The following is a 24,659-nucleotide window of genomic DNA, read 5'->3' on the forward strand; positions in this document are numbered from 1 at the left end:
ATGTCCTGAGTTGTTCTTACAGCTTCACATTTCCCTCCATCTATCATCCCATTCAGAGGCTGTCTTCATTGGTGCAGCTGTAAGATTTATAGCCCTTGTGGGAAGAAAGGCTGCCTCACTACTGCTGCCGTCTCCTGATTTACCCCTAACTCTGACTTGCTATGTATTTCTCTGCATGAAGGGGGAGTTTGTTTTGTGTTTTGGAAGCTGTTGACCGTTCCACCCCATCTTGTCTGGGATTTGTAAGGGTCCTTCACTTTGATCTAAGTGTTCCAGGCAAGTAGACTAGGCTAACTGATGCTGTCTTTGGGCCTCAGTACATAATGCATCATTTGATTCTTGTGCTTCATCTACAAGGCCAGCGCCATCAAACAAGAATAAGGATGGGCAACATCAAAGACTTACTCCACTGGGTACTAATGACATGGGCTCCGTCTGTTGTGCTGTGGTGGCACACATACACTTGAATCCATTCGTGTTTTTTTTACTACACACTAATGTACATGCACACACAGGCACAGAACCCATGCAGGTTATTCGGATGCATTTGTATGAGTACTTACCAATGACTGATGAGGCTATAACATAAAAATAGAGGAGTGAGGTCCTCTGTTATACACAATTGGGCAGAAAAAACTGGGATATAATGAGTAAGGGGTTGTTAAACTTGATCACTTAATAGTGGTAGAGGCCAGATATGGTGTCATGTATTGAATCATGGCCAAACATGGACCATGATGCAAGCTATTTTACATGCTATTGCAGCATTTTTCAATGCTTTGACCATCACAAAAAATAATTTGATGCAATTTAGTTTATTTTTTTGTGCACTGGTCTTAAATTTCTATTTATTCAGGGAAAGTCAACTAATCAACTTTTTCTTGATTTAATAGCTGCACAGAGTTATCAATTCACTCTAAGGTTTTTAATTCGTCAATACGCCCAACCCAGTCCCTTTGAGACTTTGTACAACCAACAAAGTACGGTTCAGATTGAGCCACTGCATTGGCCACACATGTACCAGTTTGATGTCCCAGTATCTACTGTAACTGAAAGTCTGCTCCAAAGTGGAGAGTTGGTTTATTGAGGGCAATTTCTGTGACAGCTCTACAAAGTGGAAGAATCACCCTGCATCCTTCTCATGTCTTACATGAGGAGTACTGATCACTTCTCTCTGTAAAACACCGCAGGGTGCCAGGCTGCAGAAAGAATATGTATTGGAACTCTTTTGTACCATATTCACTCACCCTCACTTAAGTGACATCAGAGTTTATTGAGTGGTACACACACTGTTACATCAATATCACACACACGCACAGATTACAGAACAGTCTTCATCATCTTTTGTTGTAACCTTACTAGCTTGTTCATACTGAGTGAAGGATGGGAATGCTGCATGTACAGTAATCTTAAACTCATGTTATCCATTTTGAGAAAGCAAACTCAACTACAATGAAGTTAGAAAAACATTAAACAAGTGAGCAAAAGAAATTACTAATTTGCAAGTTATCTCAACTGAAGCAGATAGGAGAGAAAGGAAAGAAGGGGGAAAAATATAAATTTGATGGAGTCGGGCCACACATCTGCTGAGGATAGCATCAGGTCCTCTTTGGAAGTTCACACTTTCTCTGTCTTCACAATGAGTTGCTTCTTTTTACACTATTTCCCTTCGTTTAACAAACTCCTATATAGGAAACTCTTTGCCCAAAAAGTTACACTCACACAGAAGTGCCATCACATGGCTTTAAACTTCATGCTGATCCGAAGTTTTGTAGCATTACAGGTGCAGATGAACTACACAGTCCTACTCTGTTTATTGTTTAATGTAGTTTCGATTTATTTGAACATAATGCTTGGTTTAGTCATTTATAGCATTTACTCAGGATGTGTAACTGATGAGTTTCTTGTTCCAGACTATTAAGCTAATGAGAAGTAAGTCTTTCTACGATTGGTATTGGTAATGATGGATACATGATATTAGAATGAACAGTAGGCTCACAGTTAGAACAGTTGTTTTCAGATGTAAGGTGATCATGCAAAGTTTAAAATTAACAAATCCCTGCACTTTTTATGGTGATTCTTATGATGATAGTTACAGGAATGAGTGTGTGTGATTGATTGTGCGTGTAACAGGGACATAATCTGACGACAGCATAATAAAGAGGAGGGTTTTATGTTTTTTAGGTTATTAATAGCCTGCGAACATTAGTGTTTACCAGCATTTAAGTATATAGTGTGCACTGTCCATGCGTTGACATTGGACTGTGTTCATACAATAGTTGACTGTAACTCTCTTTTGTCCTTATTTGAGACATTCAGTACCATTTTAGTGACTTTTTTTTTTGTTTTTTGTTTTTCCTCCTTAACAAAAGTTGATAAAGTGAAACAAAACAGTTTCTCCTTGAGTCCTGAAACAGTGTCCTGTAGCACAGAGTCAGTCAGACAGTTGAGACCTACTGGACCTCCAATCTTCCAGTTATGATTGAATGAGTCCATATGTATAGTGTTTACAACATGGCAACACCAGCGCAAGCACTTACAAGTGTGGTCTTTCACAAAAGACTGTAGTTATACCCCAAAATTGAGTCAGTGTAGGAAAACTATTTCATGAATGGAGGTTCTGTTTAATATGAAGAAGTATTTATTTTTCAAAATTCCAGTTTATCTCAACCTTACTTATTCCCCCTAAGAGTGGCCATTGTGGCTCTATGGCTCTGTTGTACAGATTCAGGGAAACGGGGACACGTGCAAAACAATATATATATCTATATATATGTAGCTGTGCAAACTTTGAACTAGGTTTAGCTAAGAATCAGAAATGAATTTAAATACTCAACTCTGCTGTGGAGCATGGAGCATGACACATTTTGTCACCGACCTCTCCCGGTAATTTGAATGGAGCTTAGGTAAAAATTCCAATTACAGGTTCTCCTCCAGTAAAAATTTTGCTGATGGATTGGGGCTTTGAAATGGCATCTCATTAAATGTGCATGCTTTGAAATTTGAGAGGAGGGAAGATAAAGAATTATATCAATTATGTTATTGCCCCATGGCTGTTATTGCTCAAAGCAAATGGAAAATATTTTTCCAGCACATGTTAATTAGTCATGAATTTGTCTCGTCAATTTCATTATTTTGTGTAGATTAGCAATAGAACTGATTTAATTCCCTTAAATGGCAATCCCATGTGCAAGCTTTGATGTTTAAGAAAGGAAATGATAGAAAATGATAACTATTACATTATTTCCCAATGGCTGCCATTACTCAGAGTGAGCAGTAAATGTTTTGTAAAACTTTGATGAATTACAGATTATCATGACATTGTTTTTTTTTCCATTCAACAGTTTTTCATTATTTCATTTTAATGAACAATCAAACTGTCTCCAGAGGTCCTGTAGAGGTATATATTTATAGGAAATGAGTTTGAGTGCATTATCAATTCACTGTGGGCTACACAAAGCATTAGTAATGAAGACTTGCCATTCTTGCTTTATTATAGCTCCTAGTCTCAAGCAGACCATCAGTGTCAGCATAATTTGGTTTTGTTGAATAACAGACCTCTCTGACAGTGTTATTTTGCCACACCAGATATAAAGATTCTCCTTTGTGCTGCCCAAGGCATACAGAGCCATCAAAATTAGTTTCCATCCCCGTCGCTTCTCAGCTAAACAATCATTTGTCCATGAGAGTACTGGGAGTTGTAGGTTCTCACAGTGTGGCAGGATTGCAAATATGTTGCTATGGACCACCTTTTGAATTAACCAGAACTGAAGTATAAAAATGTGTGTCCTAATAGGGTTAAACAGGGAGATATTACATGGATAGACTTTGAGAAGCCTGTATCCTGTACGTCTGTTATTGAGGTTTTACCAAGGCTGACAGTGTTTAAAACATAAAACATCTGCTGTATGACAGCAGTGTTGGATTTTTCTCTGCTCTGTAAAGGAATGGGACTGGTATGCCAAAATTACCGCCCATTCAAAGTTGATGACCCATCTTGGTGTTTTTCTATGTTTTATTTTTTAACAGAGGATGTAATTTTGATGCATTTTGACCTTCCAAAAGGAGTAGGAAATATGTGTTGATGGCAAAGTTAAAAATACACCTATAGATTAATTCTATTTAAATATAAGTATAAAATAGAAAATAATTGATACTAGTGGTACTCTGACACACTCACATGTGATTTTTTATCTTAAATATGCATGTGTTTGAAAGGTCCAACTGCAGTTAGATCAGTTTCTTGGCAGAAACTATATTATGAGGTATGTGGCAAGTTTATTTGATATGTGTGACAAGTCCCAATTAGGCAAAGAATGTAACAAAATTGCCAAGCCACTGAATGTCCCTTCGAGTACCATAAGGGCAGTCATGATAAAAATGAAAAAAATAGGGCATGGCTGCTTGGAGCAAGTTGTCCTCAAAAATGTAGTGTCCTTGTTCACTAGAGCACTGGTGAGGGGGGTAAACAATAGTGATGGTTAGAGCAGTCCTAAACATTTATAATTAATGTGGCCATACTGTGCAAGTCTTTATTATCTACATATAATATAAAGACCTCTTAGATTAAACAATTCCATGGAGGCATCTTCTCTGTTTGTCTGTGATCATATAAAGAATTTCTACCTTCTCTTTGTGTGAATGTTGCAGCTGAGCAGACATGATGTCTCAGCTCTTTGGATTTATTGGGAATTATTTAGTCTGATTCAAATAATGAGAATAATTGACCTCTGGTCTGACAATACACAGTTGATCCTAATACATATTAAATACCAGTGCAGTATATTCATACTGCTTGTGGCTCATTACAGATCCTGATTGTGATTTCGCTGAGAGGGCTAAAAATCTGTCTGATTCACAATGCCACTTATATCTTGCATTTTACCCTCCGACCTATTCACTTAAATTTATTGTCAGATCAGTGACACAATGTATGACTGATTGGCTTCGCTGAAGACATGTGGATTAATTAATTAAATGTTTGATCTACACAACATCCGCTGGCATTTCAACAGTAGTGTCCAATGAGGGGTTCCAAACATGCATTGTTCCCTTGATGCTGGTTAAAAGACTTGTTCTGCCTTTATGGGTAAGTGTGGGATTGGGGCATAAACTGGCCTATTTAAATCATTGTTTTAGTATTCAGCTGTAAGTGTAAGTCTGGCAGTCGGCACAACAAATGCTGTTAAAGTAGAAAGTCCACCGAGTATGAAAATTCTCACTGGATAGTTGCAGGTGACAAAACTTTTTGTAACTTTCAGCTCAACTTGGACAATCATTTGTCAAACTTAAGAATATTGTATTCTCTAATTGAATGCCTGACTGTTTCAGACTTGGAACTGTACTGAACTTATGTATTGTAAACAACTGTGTCCAAAATATCAAAGCTACGGAACGAAAGCTCTAATTTTTGGTATGATATGATAGTAAGCAATAGTAAATGATGAAAGTAAGTTATACTGACTCAGTTGCTTGCTTGTGTTGTACATACAGTTTACATAGCCATGGTCATAGTCTCCATTTCTGTCAAAAAACAGTTGTAACAGTGACCTAGTGGTCCAAGACGACTTCACTGACCACTTGGTCACCGATTCGAATCCCTCTGGAGACCTCCTCTTTCTCTCCTGTCCTTTTGTGAACTCTGTTGACAGGGTTGTTGTTTTGGTTAATTTGTTTTGGATTTCAATGTGCTTGGCATCCATATGACTCCGCTTGCAGCTTCAATTATAATGTTCTTTTTCCTTCAGATTCTCATGCATAAAAACAGTCACGTTTATTTGTTTAGGTTATTTGTCAGTCTGTGTCGTGACTTGAGATTTGGCAATGTCTGTGCAGGCCCATGAGAGTTGCACACATTTTCTGTCTGACTTGCTCTGTGGTGTTTGTGCACCTGCATTGTTAGATCATCAGTGCAATGTGTCTTTGACAAGAAATGAGCCTTAAAAAGCACACAGCTTATGAACCAGTTGTTCAGATTTTACTAGGACTGGCTCTTGGCATTTGTTGTACCAAAATATAGTGGAGGGAGTTTCTGTTTGTATCATTAAGGAATGTTTTACTAAGCAATCTCATTTATATATAGCTGTCAGTAGAGGGTGAGATTCCCCCTGGGAAGTGAGCTGGCAGAATAACAAAGAAGATATCTCATTGATATTGTCAACAGAAGAGAATCCTAATCTTAATTCTGATCCCTTTGTCTCCCTGTTTAAACAGTGATAAAAATAAATTGATCTTAACATCTCCCTTAAAGATATATTCTTATTGACTTTTTTGACTGTTTAAATTTATTAAGATTCTATTTCCAAAAGGTAAACATTTCCAACTTAGCATTTAAGATTGGATGTCAAAATCTCCTTTCATTGGAAATTCATGAAGTTGATTAATTCCTCTTGCCTGAAACATACATGAGCACTCAGTGCCTTGAGGCAGCATCTTCTTGACATAATTCATAATTTATGAATATGCATGTGTCTTTTCATGTATTCCATGCTAAATCTCAAACATCTAAAGTAGACGTAAATAACAGTTCTTTCTGCCCATGGCAATCTATGCATACGATCTATTCACTTGTGCACTTTGAAGCAAGAACATTAGTTTGCCAGAGTGTCTAGCGTGTGATGAAAAAGAACTAAAGTAAGAGATGTTATGCTATGCAAAGAACCTCTCTAAGGGTAACAAATATATTACATATATGTGTTATATATTAATATTCCACAGTGATGTCCCAGAACTTCACAAGCTTCTTGAAAATTCGGATAACTTTTCATAGAGACCTGTATTGGGTCAACATTTTGGTGTCATTTTGAAAGATTCACTGACATCTGTACAAGCATGCCTAGATTTTCAATATATTTAAAAGGCACAAAGAATTAATTAAATGAAATAATAAAGCAACCTTTTGGTTATACTTGATTTGGTTGAACTTTATATTCACTATATGCCATGGCACATTCTTGTTTTGATACTAATTAATGAAATGAAAGCCATTGCATAAATAAGTATTCCAAGTAAAGTCATGAATTTCATGAAGGTTATTTAGGCTGTGGAAGTCATTCTCCAAAACAATTAGTAAGTTATTCATTTGCAAATTTAGTCCTCTAAAAGCCCTACCTCTGGGCACACTCAGTGGGAGTATAAAATCAGACAATGTCTTGGTCCCAAAATTAAAAAAACGCACACACTTTAAATGTAGTTTGACTTTTAAAGGATATTGTAGAAATCCCAGGATATAAACTGAAGTGAATTGATTCTTTCAGCCAAATCTATTGACATCTATTATAATAAATCTTAATTTTAAAGTTTTTGTCACATTAACATGAGAAGAAATTGAAAATGTCCTTGTGAGACTCTTTCTCAGTTTGAGTGGGGTTTTTTTCTGTGCTTTCCTTCTTTATGACATTTTAAAAAAGTTCCAAACTGCAAAAGTCACTGACTACCAGCTCCCAGACTACCAGCTTACTACACTCCCAGCTTACAAATGCAGAAATTGGTCAGTGCCTGTGAGATGGCACAGCAGATTTTAGACTAAATGTCAAACATAACAGTTTGACCCAAATCATTCGCTCTGCACCAGCAAGATTTGTACCAAAAAAAAAGGTGTATTAAAGTGTCAAAATTACAGAAATTACAGACCTTTATTACAGAAATCCAAGACCATCTTCCTGGTTTCTTCATCTTGAGACTCATTTTGTTTCTATTTTATTTGCTGTTAAGGGATAATGATACATTGAGCAGTTTCAGAGGATCACAGATCTTAAGGCTCCACACATTAGTATTACTGTATGTTCACACACATACTGTAATCGATGTACACTGGACCACAAATGTATTAACATTACCTTTAAACATATGCTACTTCCTTTATATTGTATTGTTTTACAATATTGATACATTCAAGACATATGGAAAGTAATACTTATAGATGACATGAATTCATACATGGTTAATGGAAAAATGTGAATGGAGAAAAACAGAAGTAAATCCACTCTTTGTACCACAAATTAATTAGTTTTTATGAGAGACAGAAGCAGAAAGTAAATGGTAAATGGTAAATTATTTTTGTTTGTTTGTTTGTTTGTTTGTTTTGGGGATGGTGAATAAGAAATAAAATGGGGAGAAAAAATCTGGGTTTTATTAAGTCAACTACAGTTTGGAACATCAAGAACACTATGAAGGATAATTAACTTTATAAATTAACAGTAAGTAAACAAAAATAAATAAACGATTCTCTTAAGACCAGTCTACATATTACGTAAGTAAACAAAATTACTGTGTTTCCTCTAATAATGTTTGGGGCCTTTATTTACTTCAACTGCAGAGGGACCAGGCCTTTATTAGAAGCAGGCTTATATTAGAGAGAGGCCTTTATTTCTAATTGCCTCTGTTTGATAAGTATATTTGCTCATATTTTAGTACAAAGCCTTCTTGTTTTCTGACCTGCTTCCGTTTGCTCTGTTAATTTTTCGTTATTGCATTACTGGTAATTACGATAATCCGCACTAGAGACTTCCGTCAGCTGAGCTGGCTATCTTCCAGTCAGCCTTCTGCTAACTTGAATGGGGCTAAAATTATTTAATCGTGCCACTCTTCCAGACTTTCCAAATGTTATCAGGCCGGATGGATCAAATTATGATTGTGTGAGTTTTGTTACATTAGTATTGTGACGAGAGTGCAACAGGCTGCACCTGCAGCAGCAGCATTGGGTTGGTGGGGGTGTGGGGGGTGGTGACCGCAACACGTAGGATTGAACCACGCCTTGAGACCGTGATGTTTGCATCACAGCTTTGGTCTTGGCTTCAGAACTGTTACACCCCTAGTTTGCACAGCAAACGTCAGTCAGGAAACACATCTGTTTTTAGCCAGTTGACACAGAAAAGCAGGTCAAATGGTAATTTGACTTCGTATCATAATGCTAATGCTGTGTCGTGGCACAACACCCCTACTTTGTAGCTTTGGCTTTGTGTTTTACATCTTTATTCATTTAACCCACTCGCTTTCCAGGAATCGTCCAGGAAGGAGAAGCAACCCTGCAGCATGTTGCTGCTTCACAGCGGGGATGGTGTGTTTCTGCAGTGTGGTGTTTCACTTATAATATAAATGTACAGTAGCATGCAGGATTATGGCTAAAAAGCTCAGTTTTGGTAAAATCAGAACATAAAGCCTTCTTCCACTGTGACAAAAGGCATGTGAGATTCTGTAACAATCCGTTACACTGCTAACCATGGTGTCATGTGAGTGGGGTTTTTTGGTTTGTTTTTTTCAGCCACAAAGCTGTGACTGTAGCACCTGGACAACAGTTGTCTGCATCTCAGCCATGGAACACTAATCTTTTCATAGATTATACAGCTTCTTATACAGCTTCACGACTTTCATTTTCAACAAAGACTGTTTTTGAGAATGACCAGCTCCTGGCAAGTTCACAGCTCTGCCATGTCTTTTCCCTTTTCTTCATATTTGCATGGGTGTGTATGTGTGTACATGTATGCACACACTCCTACTCTTAAAGGTATGTGTTTGGTGATATGCACCCTTATGACATACTACTGGAGGGCTCTTACATTTATGCCCTCTAGTACAATACTAATTAGAGTATTACAATTTGTGCTGCCTCATTTGGTGAGGAAATTACTGCAATCAAGTTCTAATCCTCCCTAGACCATGAACTAATGAAACCTCAAAAAAGGAGAGAGAGTGGTGTGTTTTGGGGGGCACTTATGCAATCTGTCTCGTTTTTATCTTTGTTCTTGGTGTCTGGGTTTTTTTTTTGTTACTGTTGCTCTGACCTCTCTTGTCTTATACTTTGTAAATTCCACTTGTGTCTTTCTTGAGTGCTACTTAATGGTACTGTCTTTTTTCCTGTGTGGTTTATTAGTCTTTTGTCCCTGAATATAATCCCACTGAAAAATGTACACGGTCTTATCTCTCAGCTCAGTTTGCCACACTTCTTCTTCTTCTCCCTGGTCAGAGCAGCTTAGAACCCACTCATTATTTAAGCCACATCCACAGTAATGTAAATGCATTTGAAAATGTTGTTTACACATTAAAATACTCTACATCCATGCTAGGATTTGAAATGTTTGCCATCCATACTTATACACCATAACAATAGAAACATTGTTAGATCTCTGCTTCTTACTCAGTATTACTGCTACCATCTGGTAAAGAGCATGGTTGGGAAGACCAGAGAGGGCAGTAAAACACAGCTTTTTAACCTGGTATTAATGTATTCCTCAAAACCCTCTCAGACTGGGAAGTGTCAAGTTTCCACTTCTTGTATCAGTGACATTCTGTGGTAGTGTGGCAGTAGTGGACACAGGAGTGGGGATGCAAATGCAGCCAAACAGCAATTTTCCCATTTTCTTATGTCAAACTTGTAGTACGGCAATAGTGGTCCTGTTCTGAGGGGGTTCTAAGTGTGTATGTAGTTTTGGAGTAAGGTCCCCAAACCTACTTGCTACCAGCATTCCCCACACTTACACCTGCAGATGAGCTAAGCCATTGATTGGTTCTAGACACAGTCATTAAAGATTGTGACTGTATTGATCATTTAAGGCATTTACGTCAACACATCACTGTACAGCTAAATACAAACATATCTCGCTCTCCCTGTCTAGCAGTGTTTTAATAGAAAAACACACATTCCGTTCAGTCTTAATTATCCACAGAGAAATAGTTACATACACACAAGCACACGCACTCTCATTTAGCAAAAATGAGTCTGTGCTGCCAAATTAATTTAAATTGCAATAATTTAAAATGAACATGGACATGGAAATGTTAATCTAAGTTGTAATTGGGACAATTTAGAAGCCTTGTAATGCAGTCAATTTAAACAGAAATCCTGTTACAACATGAGGATGTGGGGTTTGAAAGATCTGGGCATTTGCCAGACATAAAGGGTCTAACAAAGCTATCAAGATGTGTAACGGGAAGTGTAGCATTATACTTTTTTGTAGCTTGATCCATACTAGAGACCAAAGGTCAAGATATCTTGTCCTCACTGCATGAGTCATTTGTTTGTAAATATGCCTCTTATGAATGCCCCAATTTTATGGAAGCATAAATTACTATAATACTACTATAATACTATAAATAAAATACTATATGTAAGTGCTGCTGAGTGTTCGCACACATTAGTGTGCATGTGTGAGTGTGTATCAGTGGTGTGTAAGTAAGTGATTGCAGAATGTAAGTAATGAGTGGGTCTTGTATGTAAGAGAGATGGAAGGAAGTGATAGCCTTAGTCTTCTTTTAGGTATACAAAAGATTTAGACCTTCAAAAAATAAGGAACTACGCAAATGGTGGATAGGATATGTCTGTATATAAGAATATGTGGGTGTTCTTCAATCAGGGCAATGTATGTGGGGATAACAGTAGATAGCTGTTATCTGCACAAGTTGGAGTAGGAGAAGCCTGAGGTAATAGGATTAGTGTCAGACTCGGATATTCAGCTTGCCCATTCCCACCAGGCCAGCACAGCCCTGCCAACTAAGCATACACAGATATAAAGAGACTTTCACTCTCTTGCATAATATCCATTAGCCACACTTTCACATACAGTATGCTTCCATAAATACTGGCACGCACGCACACAAACAATCATTTGCATCCCTTATTCTTTGACATGTATTATCATAGAGAGACATCCCTCTGAAGTTGTACTCTGACACTCGCCCTCAAATTTTGTTCTAATGGCTTTAGAGAGTATTGAAAGAATAAAGCTGGCAGTGTTCTTCATTTTTGATTTTAACAAATCCCATCAAAAGAGCAACACCAACAAATCCCTACCTTTGTTGCACTCACCCCCAAGCCCATTCATTCCTACAGAAGATATAAGTCTTTAAAACAGGTCACTAATACTTTTTTTTTTTTTTAAGTAAAAGAGTAAAAGTAAAAGACTAAAACAACTGGGCAATAACATTACAAACTGAAATAAATAGTGCATTTGTTGGGGAGTGTTTTCAGCGATGGATTTGGTGTGCTCAGTGGCTGCAGCAGGGCGGTGTATAAGGGATTTAATCAAAATAAACTACAGTGCCCATGTTCATCTTGATAAAGGAGCATGTCACTCTGTGTAACAGTGTGGCTCATTCATGTGTTTTAAAAGTTTCTGGGCAACAGTGAAGGTCTGTGGTGCACAAGAATAAGATATCAGGCTTTGGATATACAGACAATACTTGTTAGTAGGATCAGTGGATTGTTGGTTCACACGATTTGTTAATTAGAAAAATATAGAATCATAAGACATATCCTTTACACTGTTTTGTGAAGTGCTCTTGATAACATTTTTTCTTATTTTGGAACAAGTATCCACATTTCTCTTATTTTTTATAGTATCTAACCAAAAGAACAGGTGTAACTAATAACACTAATTAGGTCTCTTCCATCTTGGAGCCTTTCTCAATTGTCAGACTTGGCATCTTTAGGAGTTCGAACTCGGGAAGTTGAACTCGGGACTTCAAACTCAACATGCATTTTCACTGTTGTGTGCTGGGGTACTTGGCTACCCCAAGTTCACACACGTTAGCTCCCAAAGCAACCAATAGGTTTAATTCACAGACAATAGGACATGTTTAGCTTGCAAGTAAAATTTAAGCTGAGGCAAAATTGCACATTATTGGCATACAGCTGTGAAAGTGTGCTGCTCCAAAACAATCCGTCATAGAAAAAATTTAAGCACCAAAACAAAAACTCAGGATAATCTCAGTGTATGTCAGTATCGAATGACATATAAAACCTGTCTTTTTTAATGGACATTTTACACAAGGTAAGAGCGATAAGAATTTTACTTCTGTGGGCGTGCAGCATCATTATTACCATCATTGTTGTGATTACAGTTTTTATATTCAGCGTATGTCGCCTACTTTTCTATTCTGTATCCTCTGCTTTTTTTTTTCTTTCTTCATCTGCTCACTAGGCAACTACCAAACCCCTTCCACTCTCTTCACATCTCATATGTCTTTCTTCTTTTCATCCTGTCTCCCACTTATCTTCTGCTCTTTCAAAGGTATGAAGACCATTGCTTCTTTATCAGTGAGCCGCAGCAGGGGGCATGCCACTTTCCCTCTATCCTGTCCTCTCATCATTGCTCCATTCGCTTCTTCTTCAAGCCTCCGCTGGTCTCATCTTTTCTCCCCCTGCCTTTTGCCTTGACAGAAAAATTTGGTTTGTGCTCCATCACATTGGACGTGCCCCTTATCTTCATGCAGATTGCTTTTGGCTCTCTCAGTTCATCACTTGGGCATGTTTCCTCTCCCTTATTTTCACTCCACTTAGTATGTTGTTGTAGCTGCCCTTCTCCACAGAGCAAAGCACTCCTTTCTTCTTCTTGTTCTATGCATCTCTACTCCTCCCCCTACCTTTCTGTTGCCTTTATCTTCTCCGCACATATCCACAAGCCCAGATTACCCTACCGTTTCACCTTCCCGACAGTCCAAACTCCAAAATCTTTGTAAAACTGTTACTTCTCTAGTCGATGACTTGCATCAAATAACCAAATAAAAAATAAAACAAACAAAATAAAATTTGTATGACTTTATTCCTGTATTTAGCTGCCTTCTGACCTAGAAAAAATGTATACAGTGCAAAGAAAAGCTGTGTTTGTAGGTCTGAACACCATGGTGTGCACCACATTTACCACATTTATCAGCTGTCCAAGAGAGTAAATTACTAAGATCCACCTCATGCCCCAGGAGAAGAGCAAGAAAACTAAGTCCAACCTGACCCAGTATCTGGTCAGTGTGACGTAACACTCTAGGAATGGCTGGAAACCTTGATAAACATGGTGGCCATCTGTGGCCGCAGTCATTTTTATAGGTCACAGTGTCATTCAATTAGGCTATTGATTAATTGATTTGAGTGTGGGAGAGACAAGTGCAGCTTTTAGACATAAATAGAAATGCAGGGCTGCATCACACTGGCTCTTTGAAACATTATTGATCCAATTTAATGAGTGCTTTGCGTGCGTAGAGTTTTGTAAGATTTGTAATCATACCAAATACATATAAATCTACTGAGTAATGAAGAACATTTGTTCACCAGAAGCTGTCAGTGTGATATTGCTGTTCCATTACATTAATCCCAAGAGTATTTACACAGCTACATGTAAGAGTAGCTGATTATTCAACCTATCCATATACAGTAGTGTCACTGGGGATCTAATATTTATCTAATGATTTTTGATTTTATTTTAAAACATTAAGGGAATATATCTATTTATACCTGCTATAATTGGGGCATGGGGATTATCCTCTTAACACAACATTGACATTTCATCTTATAAAGTTTATATGGCACCTTTGTGGCTTATTTATTTTGAACTCCGATATACCATCTCCTTTAAGCGCTTTTTTTTTTCTCTCCACAAAGCCCTGAGGGAAATATCTGTCATTTTAGCAGTGAAATGCTCCACTGTGTTCACCAGCTAATTGCTAATTTTGTCTGTCTTTTATGGCAGGTAGTGTTCAGCTGGTTTTTAGAGCTTTTTTTAAATTTTATTTTATTTTTGTACATAAAACATCTCCCACTGAGATGAGAGCAGTGACACTGAACCAAACACTAAAGTTACCAGCTTTACAACCAAAACAATGAACTGAAGACACTCAAACACTCTACAGAGCTGAGGATAACTGCCTTTTTTAAATTCTTTGTGGATTGGTGACTTCCAGCAACACCTTTCACATTACACATAGTCATTTGAGTCATTTTAAATTTAAAGATATTAAGCACATATTAAGCATTTCTTTAAAAGAAATAGAAGATGTAAATAATACAAAAATCTAGCAATACAGATACTTTAAAGTCTTTGTTACAAGATGACCTAATTTATCGTAAACTGCAGTGAAACACAACAACCACGACTTTTGGACGGGGGCATAAAATTCGGGGGGGGGGGGGGATTTCTCGTGTTTTCAAGCAGCAATTGGATTTATTGTGTGTTACATAAGTGTGACGACATAAACCGTGTGTTGAGAATCACTTGTCTTGAAGGATATGATGCTTTTTGTCAAATTTGACCGCTTGAGAGCAGCTTGTAAGTCTAGTCAGTGTTGCTCAAGGCAACTGGCTGACAAGGTCTGTAGACGATGTGTCATAAATTAGCAGATGAAATTCACATCTGCCTGCAGTGTAATCCACTAAACCTCATACTGTCAGCATCCCCTTACACGCTACAGTTTTTACTTTACACTTCAATACATCGCACAGCCGCACAGCTCATTACATCACACTGCAGTGAGAATATACTGTATTAGGTGTGTGTGCGTGTGTGCTTAGACATGAGGCGCCACAGGATATGAGAATAGTGCAGATTGTTGCATCATTACTGTAACTCCGGTTTGCAATTGTCTGCCTGATTTATTTTCCCTGCTACAAACATTATTTTCACTGAATAGAGCAGCCTGTTGTGGTGAAACAATGACTGTGAGAAGAATGGAGTGATGAGGAGATAAATGAGAACAGATATGAGAGGTCAGAAGGTTAAAAAAAATAGATTCCTAATAGGCCCACTTGTGGTAATTTTGTAAGTTGATAGTCAGTGAGTTTGTGGCTGCTGGTTAATCCTAGATTTCCTACTGCAACTGTACTGTGCTTGCCTTTGTGTGGGCCAGTCATTCAGAAAGCTTAGAGCAGTAAACATATTCGGGTTGTCGGCGCTCACCTGCTCGCACACCTGTGCATGCGTGTACGTGTGTGATTGTTGTAATGGAGAAGTTTAACATCCCTGGTGCAGGCCGATTTTGAACAACACTGATGTTTTTGCAGTAATAGCATTGCACCCTTTACATTGCTTACTTTGGAAAAGGGCAGCAGTAGTTCAGAGATTACATTAGAGATGAGGGCTTTTACAGGCCCTGTCATTTCATCTGTCTCTCTCCATCTCTCTCTGCCTCCTCTAATGTTGCCCACTCCTCTCTTTCCTCCTCCTCTCTGTCTGTCCTGAACAATGAGGTGCAGCTGTGATTGCCCACTCTCCCCGCATCCCACGTCATCTTGTTTCCATCACTCGCTTTCTTTTGGGGATTCTCTATTACAGCATCATCGTACCAATTCCTGCTAACCTAATTCCTTGCATAACAATACTCCATTCTCTCATTGCATTTGTGTTTCCTTATTGCCACTTTCTTTCCTCTCCTTTTTTCACCTTTATTCCCCGCAATCACATTCTCACCTCTCCTTCCTCCTTTGTTCTTTCTCATTTTGTTCTCTTGTCTTCTCATCTCCTGCTTTTGTTTTTCCCCACGGATGACGGAGGATCATGCTTATTGTTCTTATTCGTAGCTTCCGCTCTTCAGATTGGTTTGTATCAGTGCTGTTTTGTGCGCATAGTCTGTTGTTGATTATCTGAAGTATTCCGCCTTTAAGCTCATGCCTGCTCATTGCATCCTATTTACATGCTGCTGCTCTCAATTTGACTGTCTCTTCATCTGTTGTATCTTCATCTCCTATTATCCTTTTCAATTTACACTACTTTTGCAAACACTCTTAGAGGTGTTCGTTCATGCACATACTGTCACAGACATGCAGACTTTATATCTTTATACACAAACACACACACACACCTCCCGCAGGTCCTTATGCAAAAGGTAATTATGCAGGTTTGATGACAGCTTTTCCATTAAGCCACTCTCCAACAGCCACTCCTCACTAGTTTATTTGCACTGTAATGACAAAGAACTAATGAGTATGATAAGTATTATTTCCAGTGAATGGCTAGAGACCAAGAGTCGCCATTACAGTATTTTGTTTCTCAAAGGACCCAAAGTTTTGTTTAGTTTTTATTTTCTGCGGAGGTTGTGGAGCTCTTCTAGGGCTGCTCGAGTAAAAATGCACGAGTTCGCCCAAATGTCAAGTTTGTGTATGTTAGGTGGTGAGGGAGATTCAGTTTTTGTTTCTGTAGTTCAGTATACTGACCTGCTTTCAAAAGGTCAGAGGAGGGGAGGGTCAAGCAATATCAGATGATAACAATAATTAGTTTGAGGGGAAATCAAATTCAGAGACAGAGCAGGAGGACCGGAATCAAGCTGCACACATACATGTGCACAAACGCACATAGAAATGCACACGCTGATGCAAATATTACTGTAAGCTGTAAGCACATGTTGACAAGACAGATTCAGCTCAGAGAAATTTGCATGATGCCAAAAACGTATAAATTATTTAAAAAAAAGAATCAGTTTTGTTACAAAAGTATTTAAAAATTAATAATAAGTAATTATATACATTATAATAAAACATTCATATGATTACTTTTTACAAGTATTTTTGTAACAAATTAAACAAAGTTGGCCATACTGGCTTTAGAAAACCGTACAGCAAGCACACGTTTGCTCAGTTTTGGTTGTGATCTGGTGTTGTCAGCGCTCATATACCTCTCTACATCATTTAAAAACACACTGCGGCCTTTCAAACTTTTCTTTTCTGCTGTGTTTGCCTCTGTCATTGCTTCAGTCCACAGAAAACAAATGACAGTGTGCCTGCCCACAGAAATGTCGGCTCTAGTCAGCCATCCAACTTTTCTTTTCTTTTTTACTCTATTGTCAAAGATTACTTTTCCAGCGCTGTCTTCAGCGTAAGATGAATGGCAGGGGCTACATACACTGAATCATTTTCTCCAATGCAAGTTTTGTGTTAGATGTATACGTCAAAAGTTGGAAACGGTAACATGTCTGAGTTGCTTTTTCCTTTCATTTTTGTCAAAACATTGCAAAAGCATTCTGAAGGTGTTGCAGGTATGTTGTATTGCTGCGCCAGGCAGAAATTGATAGAATTAAGAATGATTTGTGGATTCGCTGTTTTGCTGTCTAATTATATAATTATGTTTCTTTTTTTAAACCTGAACTGGATATTTAGTGTCTTTATTGTTGCTCAGGTAAAGCACCTCTGTGTGGACCAGGCTTTATGCTTTTGTTCCTCTCAGACACTTTATGTATACTGTAGGGCTTCGGTTCATCTCTGTATCCACTGTTTAAACTGTGCAGAAGGCCAAGAACCCTGCATAATGGAAATGTAATGTGTAGTAGTCAAACAAGTATAGACAGCATCTGGCTGCTGAAGGCTTATGCGCTGTGAAATTGTCCAATAAGTCTTGCAATAATTCATGAGTGCATCAATAGCAGCACAGCAACCACAGGTCGTAGTTTCAATGTTGATGTTACTTACACCCTCTCCTTCCCTCCTATTCATCAATCATTTAATTGAAGAGTAGTTCACCCAAAAATGTTTCTCAGTGTGTGCTATGCACACCCTCCTGTCAGTTGATCTACCAGTGTTCAATGTGAGATCTCAGTGGATTGACAACAGTCTGTGGAGTATAAATCTGGCCTCAAACTTCAGAGTTTTTAAAAATGTGTGAAAGACTGGCCTCACAGCTAATCAGCCATTTAACATATCTAGTCTGTGAGGTATGAGAGAGACAACACAACTAAGCTATTATAACCTACAATATCAAAGCTGGAATGCCTAAAGCACAATAATTTGAAAGCCTATAACTGTCCCGGCTAAAACTAGACAAAAATCCTGTCGTAAAATGTGCTAATTTGAGTAAGCTTGAGTGAATTTGCAAAGAAGAATGTGAGAAAAGGAAATCCCCAAATTCAGATGTGCAGTGACATTACACACACAATTCAAGAAGAATTAAACCTGCAAAAATATTTGGCATATTTAGTCAGGAGAGGATTTGTTTTTTCAAGAAATTCCAAAACTTATAATGGGATTCATTTGAAATTCAGTATTCAGGACCACAAATTAAATTTTAATTTGATTAAATACTTTCTGAAGGCACTTCCTCGGCCCACATTCTAACCATCTTTTTCCCCCTCTCTGTTTTCTTTGTCATATTTCAGTTGGCCCTAGAGGACCCGGTGCACAGCGTCTCTCTCCAACAGTTTGTCTATGAGAAGCTGAAGGCGCAGCAGGCTCTGATGGGGGACCAGGGCTTTGGGGCCCTGATGGAGACCGTGGACACAGAGCTCGTCAGGCAGCTCCAGGAGTTCCTCCAAGGCCTCTGAATCACAACTACAATCCTTCACTACCTTACACAAACATCTTTGCCTAATGCTACCCTCTCCCCCTGTTTTTTGAAAATGTACTGAAAAGGCTAACAATCTGCCCAACGTGTGGACTCCTATTCCTAACCTTCCCAACCTCTACCCATGCTATGCCTTATCTATATTCAGACCTAGCCTTGTTGACTGCCCTCTGCTAAAACTCCTTGTCCCTTTCTCTATTATCTAGATTCTTTTACATCCTTTTTTTATCAAGATGGGGTCTATGTCAGTGCTTAAAAATGTGAAATCACCTTTCCATTTTTAAAACACCCACATAGAATCATCACCACACTAGAGCTTCCACTCAATTCTTCTAGTTTCTTCTCTTTCTGTGGTTTTAACGTGGGATGGGTAGAATATTGGAGAGATAAGTAAGAGGGGGTTGAGGAGTATATAGCAAAAATCATCTGCAGGTGCCAGAGCAGGAGCCTCGGACTATTTTCTATGGAACAACATACAGATTGTAGCAGAAATGTGGATAAAACAAACCTGAAGGACCTAAAGCAGTGTTTACAAAATCTATTCTTAAAAGAGAAAAAAAATAAATGTAATTTTGTATGTATGTAAGTATGGATGATATTCTGCATGGTGATATTTTACTTTTTAGTTTGTTTTTACTTTGTTTTTTTCTCTTCCATTTTTTTAAAGAGATAATTTTGTCATAACCAGAGGTCAACTACTGAGAGAACTCGAAAGTGTTTTTCTTTCTTTTTGAGTTTGGCTGGAGGGAATTTTCTTGACTGTAAAATGGGTGATTTTTAAATGGTTGATTTGTAAGAGTGCTGAACCACATACATACTGCTGCTAATTGATGGTGTGTCGGAGCACTTTAATAACCAAAAACTGTTTTCACATCTTTTTCGTCGATGGTACATCTCACATCATTGTACTTAAACACAGTGGCAGAAGGCCTTGGAGCAGTGCAGCAGGATTGTGCATATTAGGCTGAAGTTGCATTAAGACCCTCATCTTGTATTGTTGCTATTTATCATTTCTCAGTGTTAACTAATACAACATTCAGATTAACTGCAAACATGACATGACATCAAGTTGTACAAATCTTAATTTGAAAGAATTTGATTATTCCTGATCTAAGCCGCTTTCTAAAAGTCACACTGTGAGCCGCTGTGACTTTGTCATGAGTTAAACATCATCATTGTTAGGGAATTTTGTGTGTACCTGTCTTGCTGCCCTGCTAGTTTTTCTGATTTGACCAATCGTTACTGACTCTTTAGTGGTAGAGACGAAGCTATAGATTTGACAGAGGAACCATTTTTTTTTCCAAAAGGTTTTCTCAGAACAATTGATTATTTGGAGGTTGGACAAACCTATGTTATGAAGAAAAATAATTAATGACTGCATAATGGCATCTAGATTCTGTAACATGTGGACCCATTTCATGCAGAACCCAAAAACTGAAAATATGGTCTAAAGATATAGTTTGTCATTTTTGGAGCTCATATAAAAATAAACTTGTGTTTAAATTTGAGTTGTGTCTTAAAGCCTACACCCTGACTTTATAATCTATTCTTCTGAAATGTATGGTTTAATTTTGTTTTCTTATGTTGGTCAACGTTCCTGTGAAGGAGATAATCCTGACACTAGCTCCTTTGAGACTGTGATAGAGTTGAGTAGCAGTCAGAGTTACGGCCTTATGCTTTCAGCCTTACCTATGCTTGAAACTCAAAAGACCTTTCTTAATATTATGTTCATTTCTTATCTAGTTTAACAGTAGACAAATTCTGTACTTATCTTCTGTTAATATGGCAATTATGACTTTTTGAACACAACACGCAGTAGATGGATGTTTCTGGGTTATAAACTTATGCTTTGATGGGAAATAATCCTTGTTGCTTTTTCCAAAGCCTTCAATAAAATGCAGTAATCAGCCAAAATATTAGTCTGTGTATTTCCATCACTGATTCTAAGATGTAATGTTTAAGGAATCTCAAATACTGTATTTTTTGTTGCCAGACATGTGAGAGGGTATTTATTCCAACCAGAAACCAACAAGAAAATAGCCCTCTATGCTGCACCACTGAAGACTTAAACTTTTTTGGCAGTGGGAAGAAGGAGGAGCATCTCTGTGACTTTAAAGAGTGATGTGAGGCAGGTTTGGCAGCAGCCTCAGAAAACAGTTGGTTAGATGACAAGGGGATTACCATAGAGAAAGAAATTGCACTAATTGGGGGAAAAAATGACAAATTGTAAGGCAGTCTGTCTAATAATTGTCAAGACATAACACTAAAAAACAAATCCTGTGGTGGTGTTAAGATGCCAAGTCAGGGATCATCAAATTAATTAGTCTCCATCCTCTGGAGACCATGAATGTCTGTACCCAATTTCATTACAATCCATCCAATAGTTGTGGTGACAACATGCTACTTTCCTATCGGACTATCTCAGTTTGTATCCATAAAAGATGCTGTGCATTTATTCACTCCCAACAACTCTTGAGCACAGTAGGAATCGATGTATTGTTAAACAAAAGCTAACCCAAAGAGCGAAGTTGCTCTCGGGGAATTCTACAAATGAGTGCAGTAAGCAAATGAACAAATAAGTTTTGCTACAAACTGCTTTTTCTTGCCAAAAGACAAGGAAAGCAAAAGTGGCCCATTTGTCTTAAATGCTACAGAGTTAATGTACTTCTGGCAACTGGTCACTTGAGTGGCTTATAGAGTGCAAAGAGACTTAAGGATTCTACACTCATCCTCACTTCCCACCGTGCCTTTTCTTCTCCCCAAACACTATTAATCCAAGGAACTCAGTCATTCATCTTTCCTCTCCTGCTCTCTTTCATCCTTACTTCTATTCAATTGACTAACAATATAGTCCTTCAGAGACAGATAAGAGCTACGGGTAGACTATTAGCGAGGCTTTGTGTTAATTATCCCTCGGAATGCATGACAGAGGGGAACGGTAGGATTTGCTATCTATAACTTGCATTCTTCATCAGATTAGTTCCCTTAGTTTCAATTCAGAGATTTTCATTACACTCTCTAAAAAATTGGCTAATTGTTAGTTTTCTTATTTATGCACTTGCATTTATAGACATTTGTCAATGCATTTTCCAGGATGATTTTTGAATCTTTAAATATTTTCTGCATCTGGAAAGCAATGTATAAAGTCAGTGATGAGGTAAGCTGAAAACCGTTGCATTATTCTTTGGCTTTCTCAAAGTTTTCCCCTTAACCACCTTTGGTTTCTAGTGGCCCTAAAAAAGAAAGAGCTACAATTTATAGTGTTAAAATAAATGAGTTTACACTATGTTTGTCGTTAGGTTGACAAGCAACTAATCATATAGAATTTGAAAACTTCCTGGAACCATTGCACCACCATCAGCACCATGTGGAAGAAAACATCAGTTTTCAATTAAGAACATCTTAATAGTTCTTGATTCTTGTCTTTGAATTTGATGAATGTAGGGCTGCAACAAATGATTATTTTCGTTATTGATTAATCTTCTCAAATAATAATTTTGTCTATAAAATGTCAGGAAATGGTAAAAAAAAAAAAGCCTGTTATAATTTGCCAGACCCCAAAGTGACATATTCACGTTATTTGTTTTATACAAGCAACACTCCAAAATGCAAATATTTTACTTTTAATAGGACAAAGAAAAGTATCAAATTCTCACAGTTTAGAGGCTGATTAATCAATTTTCTGAATAGTTGCAGATTGATTTGATCAACTAATCCTTTCAGCTCTAAATGAATGTGGTGCTCACATCTGAATAAAAAGCAGCTTGCCACTCACTTTTATTGTACATAAATACAGTGTTTTATTGTCAAAACAATCCTGTTGAATTAATGCCGTCGACATATACGCAATCAATATCGGAGACATCTGTATGAGCTGAACTTTTAATCGATAATGTGCCTGTTCCAGTACTTGAGGTTCTTTATGCTGTTCATAGGAAACCTTTGAATCCTGTTTGTCTTTACATGTTTAACCAGCGCAGACGTGCAGTTCTGTGCACAGACACCTGTTTTTGTCTCTGACATCCACGGCAATGTCTGTCTCCTCAACAACTGTTTCATGAGTCGCATTAGCAAGTCTACCCATTTTGATCAGTGAGACTCCTGTCACACATTATGAAAACATCATCTTTCCATGGCACTGAAATCTTTTCATTTAGCCATGGAGGTAAAAACTGGATTGTGCGTATTTGTTCCTGGCTATAAAATATATATAAGAGTAAAAGGCCTTTTTGTCTTTTAACTGCGTAATATGTCTTGCTTTAAGACTTTGAATCTGTCCTACCTTTCCTGTGCTTTGACAGTTACCTGTCATTCTGATTGTGTATGTGCTTTTGTAGCTGGAAAGTATCAGTGAGTGTGTGGGTGAGTGCCTAATTGTCTGTGTATTGATTCTGATTAGAAGTGGCAGTTCTTGTCTGCCTGTGGAAGTCTATAATTAAAACCTGAAGTTCCAAGCATGTGCGATCATTATGTGGCCATACCGCACGCCTTTTAAGTAGGTGTATAGGTACCAGTGGTATTCAAGCTTCAATGCCCCCTTGTGCCACCCATGTGTGCTCATGTTCGTCAATAAAGAGTGTTACAGGAACGTGAAAAATCCACTGATTAAAGTGTCGCACTTTGGACCCCTGATTAATGATTATTATAGGCTAAGTGAGACAGTTATATGGAAGCAACTAACAATGGCATTTTAACTCCTTAACTCATGTTCACTCTATTCAAATAGCATCGACAAGAGTGTTGTGAAGATGGTTGACCACATGCTATGCATAAATGGCACCATGTCTACTGTGAGGATGTTTAATGTTGACAGACAAAGCCAGGTGTTACTCATTGTTAATGAAGGGGTTTTGTTTAGTGTGTCACATCAAAACTGCACATAAAGCTACGTCCAATCCTAAAGTGTCCACTCTCATTGACTCACATAATTGCACTCAGTGCTGTAACATTTTCATGTCCTTAAGGGCTATTTGGCAAGTATCTGGCAGTCATCTAATGCTCTCATATGTCACCATCATAACAAGTGAAAACAATGTTACACAACTTGTTCTTTGTACTAGTCATCAGCAGTTTGTCAGCATAATTGACTGCAAATACATATTTGATGAAAAGTAAAGCTACTGGGTGATGAGCATGTACAACAAAAATAAAATGTTATATTCTGTTCAATAACAGAGACAGGAACACGGAAAATTGAGACGCTTTCTGAGTCTACTTTTCATCTCAATTTATTACAGTATTTATTATGCTGCAGGCTGAGGGGAGTGCAGCCAATACAAATCAGACCCGTGGGTACTCGGTGTTCCTCTGGTATAATGCAGTCTGTTTGTCTGCCTCGTGTCTGTCTCCTGCTCATATAGCATATAGGGAATAGTAGTAGTTGCAGCCTGATCAGAATACTGCCACATTCCCTTTTACCACCACAATATCAGATATCCCCGTATCTGACTCATTAATTTCTGAGGTGATGCAGAGGGCTGAGTATCAACCCTCAATACATTTTGAGTATCAACTAAATTGCGTCTGTGGCATCAAGTGTGAAAAACTGCCAATTGCCGAGTTCTGTGAATATTTCTTGATCTGAATCAGGACATCAAGAAACTTTGCATCTTAGCTGCTTGTGTGATTATA

At 37.9% G+C, this 24,659-nt stretch overlaps 1 protein-coding gene across 1 annotated transcript in view; it reads left to right on the top strand.

The window, feature by feature from the left end:
* ipo11 (importin 11) overlaps positions 1-20,536 on the top strand; it is a 126,384-nt gene extending 105,848 nt beyond the window's left edge. Inside the window, exon 30 of the mRNA XM_067612685.1 lies at positions 18,844-20,536. Within this exon, the coding sequence (XP_067468786.1) occupies positions 18,844-19,008 (165 nt within the window). The 3' untranslated portion in view covers positions 19,009-20,536. The remainder of the gene's footprint in view (positions 1-18,843) is intronic.
* Positions 20,537-24,659: the final 4,123 nt, after the last annotated feature.

The sequence above is a fragment of the Thunnus thynnus genome, chromosome 2 (assembly GCF_963924715.1).
Source record: "Thunnus thynnus chromosome 2, fThuThy2.1, whole genome shotgun sequence".
NCBI lineage: Eukaryota > Metazoa > Chordata > Actinopteri > Scombriformes > Scombridae > Thunnus > Thunnus thynnus.